The sequence below is a fragment of the Eriocheir sinensis genome, chromosome 20 (assembly GCF_024679095.1).
Source record: "Eriocheir sinensis breed Jianghai 21 chromosome 20, ASM2467909v1, whole genome shotgun sequence".
Taxonomy (NCBI): domain Eukaryota; kingdom Metazoa; phylum Arthropoda; class Malacostraca; order Decapoda; family Varunidae; genus Eriocheir; species Eriocheir sinensis.
In genome coordinates, this window is record NC_066528.1 from 7,482,248 (window position 1) to 7,495,428 (window position 13,181).

The 13,181-nt window shown below is 44.9% G+C and overlaps 1 protein-coding gene across 1 annotated transcript in view; it reads left to right on the top strand.

Moving 5' to 3' along the window:
* Positions 1 to 13,181, top strand: part of LOC127001053 (uncharacterized) — a 35,591-nt gene that overhangs the window by 3,455 nt on the left and 18,955 nt on the right. The window contains exon 2 of the mRNA XM_050865222.1: positions 6,331 to 7,062. Coding sequence (XP_050721179.1) covers positions 6,331 to 7,062 — 732 coding nt within the window. The remainder of the gene's footprint in view (positions 1 to 6,330; positions 7,063 to 13,181) is intronic.

Below are 13,181 nucleotides of genomic sequence, written 5' to 3' on the forward strand. Positions count from 1 at the left end.
TGCACTAAATTCATCAAAGAAGAGATTAACACTTGACCAAGGTGGCCTATAAATAACAAGGTATGCTACCCACTGGTTTTGATGCTTAAAATTAACTTCAATATATTCAAAACTTGATACTTTCACTCGTGTCAACACCCTCAGGTGAGAAAAAATATTCGACAAGAAAATGCCTACACCACCCCCTCGTCTGCCCTCTCTGGGGCTATGAAAGAAAGTGTGAGTAGCAGGTGTCATCTCAGTAATTCTACTTGTGTCATGCTCATTCAACCAAGTCTCAGAAATAGCTAAAATATCAAGTGATTGCTCATTTAACATTTCCCTAATTTGAATAGTCTTGTTACCCACAGATTGAATATTAACAAAAGCACAATTTAAATATTCAATAGTAGACCTAGAATCCATGATCCGTTATAGAAGCCAATTTACTTAACTCAGCAGTGAAAACCTTACAACATCTGGCATTGACTCTATGATTTACCTCCTCCCTTCTCTGTCTGACACAATTGATACATTTCTGGGTGTGCGGGGAGGGAGGAAATGGGATAATTATGTGGGTTCACTGCACGCCTCCGTCACCAGGGTGTGCGCGGAGGGAGGAAATGGGATAATTATGTGGGTTCTGGATCTGGATCTGGATAATAATGCGCAGGGCACCAGTATGGTGCATAACACGCATATTTGTTGGCTGTTTGGGGGACGGGGGAACCGAGCGTGCAGGGGAGGGAAGTGAATCAAGTGTAATTGTTAGTGTTGGTGTGTTGTGGTGACAAGTGAGTATGTATTTGTTTTTTGAATGAGTCTATTGTATCGCAGTCTAAAATCTGATGAGGGAGGCTGTTCCAGTCACGTATGGTGCGTGGAAAGTATGAGTGCTTGTATGCGTCAGTGTTAGTGTGATATGTTTGGTATTTATGGATGTGTGTGTTATGAGTACGTTGACTGTTTGCCTTGTGTAGATATGTTTGTGGGTCAATGTCAATATGAGTGTTTGTGATCTTGTTCATAAGTGTAAGTGTGTGTGCTTGTCGGAAACAGGTCACTCCGGCCCCTAGTAACTCCGGCCCTGGTCACTCCAGCCTTCCATCCTGGTCACTCCAGCCCTGGTCATTCCGGCCTCCCACCCTGGCAACGTCAACCCCCCTGCCAGTTTGAAATGAAATGTGTGTTGGTAAAAATATTTGACAAGGTAAAAAAAGAGTCAAATAGGTGATGATATACTACATATTTCATATATATATATATATATATATATATATATATATATATATATATATATATATATATATATATATATATATATATATATATATATATGTTAATAAAAGTTAAAAAGCGTAAGCATCGATGGTAAAAACATAATATTTCTGCAGCTTGTTTATTTTTTCTCACATTATTTATATTATTGTATACTATTAGCCAACACAACAGCTGCCTAATTTAATTACTTATCCTTAGCAATCAAAAAAGTGCAAAAACTGACCATGAATAAGAATAAATAAGGGTTTTCTAGTACATTTTACACCGTGAGAGCAGAGTGAGAGTGAACCAGATGACGTACCGTAGTCATGACGTCATCGATGACGTTTCAGTGAGCTATCCTTATAGTATATAGTCCTTGGCCACACTGCTCACCACACACCACACCTCCATGACCACCACTCCGCCGCATGTACTGCTCACCACACACGTCACCTCCACCACCACCAGATGTGACATTTAAAATAATAACTAAATAAAGTTTCGGTCGTTATAGGAGTAGGTGCCTGTGCTATTGTTTATCCTGGCAATTACAGCAGTACCACTGGAGGTCAGTTAGTTCACCGCGATTCAGCCGTCGATAATCTTTTATGTTTATGCCTGAGTGACAAGTACGGTGCTGCCACTGGTTACATCCATCACACTGTAACGCGTGCTGACGAGGTCGAACCTCAGCAGCACAAAAAACGCAGGGAAACTCAGGCATGGCGTATCGTAAATCACAGAAGTGGTGGGTGTCCTCAAATTGCAGAGACTTTTATACACTGTATTGCCTCGAAATACAAACCGAATCAAAATGCTTCATGTAACAAAATATTTTGATTGTGATCTTAAACAGTAACTGTGAATCACCGAAGCTCTACTCATACGATCTCATCAATTCTTTTGAATCAAAATGCTTCGTGTATCACACACACACACACATAAAAAATGATTGTGAATATTAAACAGTAACTGTAAATCACCAAAGCTCTACTCATACGATCTCATCAATTCTTTCGAATCAAAATGCTTCGTGTATCACACACATAAAAAATGATTGTGAATATTAAACAGTAACTGTGAATCACCAAAGCTCTACTCATACGATCTCATTTTGGGCGCGGGCATAGTTTCGGCACCAAACTCACTGATTTTATATATTGGTTCGACCACCTTAAGTTCAACTCTTGATTCAATAAGAAGTGATGGATAAACAACTTGCCTCAGATTACAACACCAAGGGTTCGTTCGTATTATGGTATCCGTTTTGAGGCTGGAGTGACCAAGGTGGGGGCCGGAGTGACCAAGGTTGGAGGCCGGAGTGACCAGGGCCGAAGTTACTAGGGGCCGGAGTGACTGGAAAGCGTGCTTGTCTGCGTATGTGAAGAGGGTTCATGTTATCTGTTGTTTGATCCGTGTTGTGATTCCAGGCATTCGAGTGTAATTGTTTGTAATGAACCTAGCCGCCTTGGTGTTGATTTGTTCTAACCTATCAATGTTTCTGTATGTGTGAGGATCCCACACCGTGGAGCAGTATTCCAGTGTTGGTCTCACAAGTGTGTCATAAGCTATGTGTTTAATGTCAGGTGTGCAGTTATGTAAATTCCTCCTCCTGGGAACCCCAGTGTTCTGTTGGCTGTGGCACTGATATGGTCTATGTGAGTGTTGAATTTCAAGTTAGTTGAGAGATGGATGCCAAGGTACTTGTGTGTGTGAACTGATTCTAAATTTGAATTGTGGAGAGTGTAGGTGTGATGGAGGGGGTTGTGCGCTCTGGTGAATCTTAAAAGTTTGCATTTGTCTGGTCGGAAGTGCATCTGCCAGGTGCGTTCCCACCGCTTGAGGGCATCCAAGCCGTTTTGTAGTAGTCTGCAGTCGTTAGTAGTCTTTACTGCTCTAAACAGTAAACTATCGTCGGCAAATAGTCTAGTGGAAGAGTTAGGCATTGACAGTGGAAGATCGTTAATGTACAGGAGGAAAAGAAGGGGACCTAGAACGGTGCCTTGTGGGACACCTGAAGAAACAGGAACAGTGTCAGATGAAGATCCGTCAAGAAGAACACGTTGAGTCCGGTTAGTAAGAAATGCAGTGATCCAGTGAAGAATAGGTCCTGAAATATTGTAGTATTTCAATCTTAATGTCAGTCTTTTGTGCGGAACTTTGTCGAAGGCTTTGGCAAAATCTAAAACAATAGTATCAACTTGTTTAATGTCACGTCGATCAAGTAGCCTCGTAATGTCGTGATACGTAGTAATGAGTTGCGATTCACATGAGCGTTTAGGTCGAAAGCCGTGTTGTGAGTCAGTAAGGATGTTGTTTGTGTCAAGGTGATTCATTATGTGTTTGTGTATTATGTGTTTGAAAATTTTACATGGAATCGATGTTAGTGAGATGGGGCGATAATTGGCTGGGTCAGTCCGGTCACCTGTCTTGAATAAAGGATTAATATTTGCCAAAAGCCAGTCAGAGGGTAATGAGGTGGATGATAGAGATTGGGTGAATATGGCCTGAAGGATGGGGGCAAAGGATTTAAGGATGAAGGCGGGAATGTTGTCGGGGCCAGTGGATTTGGTTGTGTCGAGTCCTTCCAGTAATTTCTGTATTCCGTTAGTCGTGATGTCAAGGGGGGGTATCGGGGGGAAGGGGCTGTGTGGCATGTTTGGTGTCAGGTTGTGTTCTTGTGTGTACACCGATTGGAACTGTGTGTTGAGTATTTGTGCTTTGTGTTGTGGGCTGGTTACGAATGTGTTAGTGTTGTCTTTAAGTGATGTAATTGTGTTAGTGTCATGTTTGCGCGTCTTAAAGAACCTGAAAATTTTTCTTTTGTTATTTCTTACGTTGTCTGCGAGGTAAGTTGCTATGTGTTTGCATTCCGCTACTTTTATGTTTTTGGCAAATGTCTTTTGGTGGTTTTTGTAGGCGGTCCAATTATCTATTGTGTTGTATGTCTGCGCGTGTCTGTAGAGTCTTTTGTTTCTTGTGATGTTGTCTGCGTAGATCCCTGGGAAACCAGTGAAGTGTGTACCTACTAGAAAGTGTTTTTTGTGGTATGTGTCTGTTCATTGAGGCGTGTATGGTGTGTTTCAGGCTGTTCCAGTTAGTGGAAGGAAGTCTTGTGTGTGGGTCAGTCGCAAAAAGTCGGTGCTGAAGGCAGTTAGGTCTTGTTTGATCATGTCTAAGTCAGCCCTTGAAAAAAGGAAAATCTGTCTGGGTCTCTGTTTATGTCTAATCGGTTGGAGGTCAGCATCAACGATGAGTACGTCATGGTCACTAAGTCCTGGAACAACCTGAGTGTTTGTTATGTTAAGAATGTTGTTGGTGAGAAAAAGGTCAAGTGTGTGTGCTGTGGTCAAAGGGCCACCGTGGCCAGTGGGGCGCGTTACAGTATGTGTTCGTGTTGGCTGGAGTACTGTTTGTGAAAGTGAAAATGTATTTATGATGTCAACGAATGTGTCGTGTAGTTGGCGTCTGTTTGTGTGGGGATTAATGGGGTTGGGGGCGTCAGCATCGGGAGGGGCAAATGGGGAAATTGCAGTCCAGTCAATGTCAGGGAGGTTGAAATCACCTGTGATCCAGATGTGTTTGTCTGCCTGTGTGCGTGAAAGAGAAATTTGAAGGTTGTGTAAATAGTCTGTATTAGTAGAAGGCGGTCTGTAAAAAGCAGCAATAAGAAGAGATTTACAGTTGAAGGTTTGTAACTGGACCCAGGAGATTTCACAGTCTGTGGAAGGAGCATGGGGCAGAGTAAGGGCAGTGAGGCAAGGGCAGGGGCAGTCTTGCCTGGCAGAAGGGTCACAGTGGAAGGAGCAGTGTTGCAGTGCAGGGTGGCAGGGACAGGGGCCACTGCTAGCAAGAGTCCTTAGTGGTGGAGTTTGCTGGTGTCTCTGTGTGTCCATAAGGCACACAGCAACATGACCACTTCTCAATAACTACAAATGTATTTGTCTCAATAGGTTTCCTTCTCCATACTCTACAAGAAAAGGTTTTGTTCAACATCCTCAATTACTTTTGTTTCCAAGCCCAAGGAAAGCCTTGCCTGGACTGATCCCTTGCAGCAATGGAGGGCTTCAAGGACTTGGTGTGGCTGCCAGACTTGTCTGTATCCCTGCACTGTGCCATGGCAGTGAGCTGCCTCCAGTGTGTTCCTGCCCCAGTGCCTCCCTCATGCTGCCTCTGTTTCAGGAAGATGACCCTGACAGCCTGTGACCTCTGTATGACTGTGAGCTGCCTCCAGTGTGTTCCTGCACGAGTGCCTCCCACATACTGCCTCTGTTTCAGGAAGACAACCCCGAGGACTGCCCAGTGTGCCTGTGACCAGTGTGTGGCTGTGAACTGCCTCCAGTGTGTTCCTGCACCAGTGCCTCCCTTATGCTGCCTCTCTGTTTCAGGAAGACAACCCCAAGGACTGCCCAGTGTGCCTGTGACCAGTGTGTGGCAGTGAGCTGCCTCCAGTGTGTTCCTGCACCAGTGCTTCCCTCATCCTGCCTCTCTGTTTCAGGAAGACAACCCCAAGGACTGTCCAGTGTGCCTGACAGCCTGTGACCACTTTGTGGCAGTGAGCTGCCTCCAGTGTGTTCCTGCACCAGTGCTTCCCTCATCCTGCCTCTCTGTTTCAGGAAGACAACCCCAAGGACTGTCCAGTGTGCCTGACAGCCTGTGACCACTTTGTGGCAGTGAGCTGCCTCCAGTGTGTTCCTGCACCAGTGCTTCCCTCATCCTGCCTCTCTGTTTCAGGAAGACAACCCCAAGGACTGTCCAGTGTGCCTGACAGCCTGTGACCACTTTGTGGCAGTGAGCTGCCTTCAGTGTGTTCCTGCCCCAATGCTTCCCTCACTCTGCCTCTCTGTTTCAGGAAGACAACCCCAAAGACTGTCCAGTGTGCCTGACAGCCTGTGACCACTTTGTGGCAGTGAGCTGCCTTCAGTGTGTTCCTGCCCCAATGCTTCCCTCATCCTGCCTCTCTGTTTCAGGAAGACAACCCCAAAGACTGTCCAGTGTGCCTGACAGCATGTGACCACTTTGTGGCAGTGAGCTGCCTTCAGTGTGTTCCTGCCCCAATGCTTCCCTCACTCTGCCTCTCTGTTTCAGGGCGACAACCCCGAGGACTGTCCAGTGTGCCTGACAAACTTTGATGACATAGTGCAGCGGCCACGCAATCTGCCTTGTGGCCACACTGTCTGCACACTGTGCATAGATAAGCTGAAGGAGCAGGGCCGTGTTACCTGTCCAGAGTGCCGCATCAGCCATGCTGTTCCAGAGGGAGGGCAGTTCCCTGTCAGTTATATTGCTGAGGCTTTGATAAGAATGATGAGAGATGCCAAGGTGGCAACAGCAGCCTTGTCACCACCCAGTGCTGGGAAAGGGAAAGAAGCAGCAGAAGCAGCTGACAAAAAGGAAGTGACGGGTTTCTCCAAGAAGATGCGTTCCTTTCTGCAGGAACAGGAGGCCACAGTTGTGGCCGCCATCACCGCCTGCCGGGAAGCTCGGTCGCAGCTGGACCAGTACCAGACAACCCTGACAGGCTGGGGCGAGAGGCAGCAGCACCTGGAGGACAGGCTCCAGGGACTGGTGGACCAGAGCAGGAGTGCCAGAGGGCTTGTGCAGCAGGAAAAGTCCCGCACGACAGCCATGGAGGTGAAGGTGAAGGTGGTAGAGCAGGCGCTGCAGGCCATGCAGGAGACATTGCGCACCCTTAAAACAGAGCAAGAAGCAGGTGTTGTGGTGACTGAAGTTTTTCGTTGCACTGGTGAGGCAGAGCAGGTGGTGCAGGAGTGCCAAGAATGTTTCCCTGATGCCAGCACTGTCACTACTGCCAGGAAGGTGAGTTATTTGGGCCCTCAGCCATGAGAGTTACAACAGCAGGTAACATACAGTAGGTCATACACAAGGGTACATACAGTAGGGCATACACAAGGGTACTTACACTGGGGCATACACAGGATACACACAGTGGGGCATACACAAGGGTACTTGCAGTAGGGCATACACAAGGTTACTTACAGTGTGGCATACACCAGGGATGAAGTGAATACGAGAGTTGTGTATTCAAATACAAATACTTCGAATTCTGCCAAATGTGAATACTTCTTGAAAATTCATGAATACATTCATGAACACTTTTCATTGAAAAACACCTTCCTGACATGACTGAGTATTGCACTGCACTAAAGTTATGCAACAGATAACTGAGCTCTTGAACTTGTATTATGCACGACCATAACATGTCCACCCAGGAGGCTGGAGTTGTTAGGAACAACGGCTGTTATTTCTGATAATAACTTCTGAAGTAATTGTAAGATTATTTGCAGAACATAAATATTTTTCCCTTGTATTCGAATACAATTGAGAATACTTTGATTTCTATCAATTATAATTCAAATATGAATATGAATACACCCAAATATGGTATTCATATACATTCAAATATGAATACCAAATACGAATACTCCATCCATGGCATACACAAGGGTACACGCAGTAGGGCATACACAAGGCTACATATATTGGGGCATACACAAGGGTACACAAAATGGGGCATACACAAAGGCATATACAGTGAGGCATACACAAGGGTACACACAGTGGGGCATACACAAAGGCATATACAATGAGGCATACACAAGGGTACACATAGTGGGGCATACACAAGGGTACACATAGTGGGGCATACACAAGGGTACACATAATGGGACATAAACAGGACTACATACAGTGGGGCATACACAAAGGCATATACAGTGAAGCATACACAAAGGCATATAGTGTTGGGCATACACAAAGGTACACACAGTGGGGCATACTCAAGGGTACACACATTGGGGCATACACAAGGGTACATACAGTGGGGCATACACAAGGGTACATACAGTGGGGCATACACAAGGGTACATCAATGGGGCATACACAAGTGTACACAGTGGGGCATACACAAGGGTACATACAGTGGGGCATACACAAGGGTACATACAGTGGGGCATACACAAGGGTACATACAGTGGGGCATACACAAGTGTACACACAGTGGGGCATACACAAGTGTACACACAGTGGGGCATACACAAGTGTACATACAGTGGGGCATACACAAGTGCACACAGTGGGGCACACAAGTGTACACACAGTTGGGCATACACAAGTGTACACACAGTGGGGCATACACAAGGGTACATACAGTGGGGCATACACAAGTGTACACACAGTGGGGCATACACAAGTGTACACACAGTGGGGCATACACAAGTGTACACACAGTGGGGCATACACAAGTGTACACACAGTGGGGCATACACAAGTGTACACACAGTGGGGCATACACAAGGGTACACACAGTGGGGCATACACAAGGGTACATACAGTGGGGCATACACAAGGGTACACACAGTGGGGCATACACAGTGGTACACACCATGGGGCATACACAAGGGTACACACAGTGGGGCACACACAAGGGTACATACAGTGGGGCATACACAAGGGTACACACAGTGGGGCATACACAGTGGTACACACAGTGGGGCATACTCAAGGGTACACACAGTGGGGCATACATAAGGATACACACAATGGGGCATACTCAAGGGTACACACAGTGGGGCATACACAAGGATACACACAGTGGGGCATACACAGTGGTACACACCGTGGGGCATACACAAGGGTACACACAGTGGGTCAAGTCAAGTCAAGTCATAGGCAGGAGGAAATACAAACGAAGGAAGGCTGTTCCAGAGCTTACCAGTGAAGGGGATGAAAGAATGGAGATGCTGGTTAACTCTTGCATAAGGGGGTTTGGACAGTATAGGGATGAGCATGAGTAGAAAGTCGCGTGCTGCAGGGCTGCGGGAGGAAGTAGGCATGCAGTTAGCAAGTTCAGAAGAGCAGTCAGCATGAAAATATCGATAGAAGGTAGAAAGAGAAGCAACATGGCGGTGGAATTTAAGAGGTAGAAGACTATCGGTAAGAGGAGGAGAGCTAATGAGATGAAGAGCCTTAGACTCCACTCTGTCCAGAAGAGCTGTGTGAGTGGAGCCCCCCACACGTGACATGCATACTCCATACGAGGGCGGACAAGGCCCCTATACATGGAAAGCATCTGTGCGGGGGAGAAAAACTGGTGGAAACGATACAGAACACCCAACCTCGAGGAAGCTGATCTAGTAAGAGAGATGTTAAGTTTCCAGTTGAGATATTGAGTTAAGGGTAGACCGAGGACATTTAGTGTTGAAGAAGGTGACAGCTGGGTGTTGTTGAAGAATAGGGGATAGGTGTTTGGAAGATTGTGTCGAGTTGATAGGTGAAGAAACTGGGTTTTTGAGGCATTGAAGGACACAAGGTTCTTTATACCCCAATCGGAAATGATGGCAAGGTCTGAGGTTAAGCGTTCTGCAGCCTCCAGTCTGGAGTTTTGTAATTCCTGTTGAGAGGGTCTTCTGTTGAAAGACGTTGAATAATGCAGAGTGGAGTCATCAGCATATGAGTGGATAGGAAAGAAGATCATTGATGAGTAACAGGAAGAGAGTGGGTGATAGAACAGAGCCCTGTGGAACACCACTGTTGATAGGTTTAGGGGAAGAACAGTGACCATCTACGACAGCAGAGATAGAACAGCCGGAAAGGAAGCTGGAGATAAAGGAACAGAGAGAGGGATAGAATCCGAAAGAGGGCAGTTTAGAAAGCAAAGACTTGTGCCAGATTCTATCGAAAGCTTTCGATATGTCTAGCGCAACTGAGAAGGTTTCATCGAAACGGCTAAGAGAGGATGACCAAGAGTCATTTAACACGTTACCTGCGATGCAACCCACCGGTGGGTCATCAGCTTCTTTTATATGTTGCGATATGACCCACCGGTGGGTCGTAAATTTGTTTTCATATATTTCACGTTTTCTTTATATTATTGAAAGGAATTGGATTATATAGTTAAATTACAGTAGTCAGCAGTTGTAGGATGCCATAGAAAAATGATAGCTAAATAATATTGAAAATATTTCATCATTTCATTTATAAGAAAAAAATAATACAAAAAAGACCTTATTTTTGTGTGACATTTTCCTGATACATAATAAAAATACATAATATCTTCCATTTTTTTTCATTCAAAAGAACATGGAAAACTTTCCTATAACAAATAATGCAAATAGCTCTTTCATAAATGGAATTTCCTGGCTAGGCTTCAGTGTTGTTTTTGTCATATTTCCTTTTTTTGTGAAATTCCTTATATAATCTGCTGAACAAACTATGACAAGAAATCAATCAATGGTGAACTTCATAGATCTTATGTCGTATTGATAAACACTATAGTCTGTTCACTTAAGCTAGATTTTTGGCGCCTAGGCAGGTTGGTAAGCTTGCAGCTGATTGGCTGCTCCGCTCTCCCGTTAACACTAGTGTCGCACCACATCTTGCATGCTTGAGTGAGACATGTTTCTATATTATATGCCATAGCTCACCTCATATACGAGCTAGCCAGTTTTGGTTGACACCATCAGACTCAGCAGTGACTGGAGAATCAAGATGTATTGTAAAAACTCGACAAAACAAAAAAGAAAATGGTATTACGATGAGTTGAACCATGAAGATGTTAAAAAAATGTTTATAACATGTTTTACTTATGCTCACTATATTAAACAATTGCTCATTGACTGCAGAAATATATTATTACATGACGTAGGAAAATCTCATGAACACGATAGTGTGATCAGAATGCAGATGAAGCTCCACATATTGAAAACACAGGGTTGTTTGTAGCAACATGTCACTCGCCCCAACCATCATGGCGCGTGCTACACTCATTTTTTTAACATCATCATACAGGGTGTCTCGAGCACCGTGATGGTTTGGGGCGAGTGAAATGTTGCTATAAATAACTCTGTGTTTTTCAATAGAGATTTTCCAACGTAATATTTCTGATCATACCATCAAGTTGAAATATGAACCCTAATAATGTTAATGAAATCTTCTCTTCTGATGATGATGAAGCTTTCACACAGAGTTCTTCCTTTCTTGGGAATGGAAAGTAATGCTGTGTTGCTGTAACGTTTTTGCAACTACAAAAAGATGATACAGCTAAATCATCAACAAAGTCCTCCTCTTCCTCCTCCTCATCAGTCACATAATTTTCAGAATCTTTTTTTTTTCTTACATCTCGACCTGTAGCGCCGGTAGGCTTTCTTCATGGGCCTGGTTGTCGGCCCAAGCCTGTCAGGGCGCAGGCAATTTTTCATAGTGGTGCCAGTTATGCTTGGCTCATGCTGCTCCCCGGAACTCATTCTTGATTCACTTGGACAGTTTCTTCTAGAGTCCGGGTTGATGGGTGGTCTTCATGACAGCATGTGGGTAGTCTTAGGCCACTCGGAGGTGACTAAAAAATCCCAGGTGGTAGCGTGGGGATTCGAACCTACGCTGTCCATGGCCCAGTGAATGCGGGCCCCACACGCTAACCATTCAGCCACCGCCTATCCTATATCAAGTGATTGGCTATCAAAGGAGCAAAAAGACTGTTTCATTACGTGGATCATCAGAGTCCTCATTTGGGCTTTCTTCTCTCTCTTCTGTTGAACTAGGATGACCAGAAAAGCTTGCATTATTTATTTTCTCCATCTATGAAACAAAGCGACAATAATATATAAACAAGCTGCTAGGTATGAAAAGCTCAGGTATGTAAAGAGACGCACAGAATAGTGACAATTAAAGTATGTCCACCGGTGGGTCATATCGCAGTAATGTCATATATTCCTCTTGGTTTGCAATATGACCCACCGGTGGGCGAACCGTTTGGCATGGCCAATGCGTTCAGGGGTACCACCAAACAACACTCACCTCCTCTCGCTCCACTGGGATAAGCTGCACTGAAGTGAGGGCAAATTGTTTGAATCGCAGTACTGGAGAGTTCGCTGTGCTGCCAGCCGCAGGCAACGTGTTAAGAGAGCAAGAAGATTGCCAGTAGAATGCCCCTTGCGGAACCCATACTGGTGATCAGATCAGAAGTGGAAAGGTGCTTTTGAATCTTCCAGTTAAGGATTGATGCAAAAGCTTTAGATAGGCAGGAAAGTAAAGCTATAGGGCGATAGTTTGAGGGATGGGATTGGTCACCCTTCTTAGGCACAGGCTGTATGAAGTCATACTTCCAGCAGGAAGGAAAGGTAGATGTTGACAGGCAGAGGCATAAGAGTTTGACCAGGCAGGGTGTCAGCATGGAAGCACAGTTTTTAAGTACGATATGAGGCACTCCATCAGGTCCATAAGCTTTCTGAGAGTTGAGGCCAGAAAGGGCATAGAAAACATCACTCTTAAGAATCTTAATAACAGGCATAAAGGAGTCAGAGAGGGGATGAGTAGGAGGAATATGCCCAGAATCGTCTAGAGTGGAATTGTCAAAGAAAATTTGAAAGAAAAGTTCAGCCTTAGAGATAGATGGGACATCAGTGCTGCCGTCAGGGTTAAGGAGAGGAGGGAAAGATGAAGAAGTGAAATTGGAGGAGACATTTTTGGCTAGGTGCCAGAAGTCACAGGAAGAATTAAAGAAAGCAAGGTTTTGACATTTTCTATTTATGAAAGATGTTTTGGTAAGTCGAAGAATAGATTTGGCACGATTCCGGGCTGAAATATAAAGATCATGGTTAGCAGGAGTGCAAAGGCTCTGGTACCTTCTGTGAGCTGCCTCTCAATCTTTGGCAGCACGACAACAAGCATGATTAAACCAAATCTTTTTAGCATGAGGAGTAGAGAAAGTACATGGAATGTATGACTCCATTCCAGAGACAATCACCTCTGTGATGCGCTGGGCACACACAGAGGGGTCTCTATACTGGAAGCAGTAGTCATTCCACGGGAAATCAGAAAAGTACATCCTCTGGTCGTCCCACCGAGCTGAAGCAAAATGCCAGAAGCATCGCCTGTTCGGCGGGTCCAGAGGATGTACAGGAGCGATAGGACAGGATACA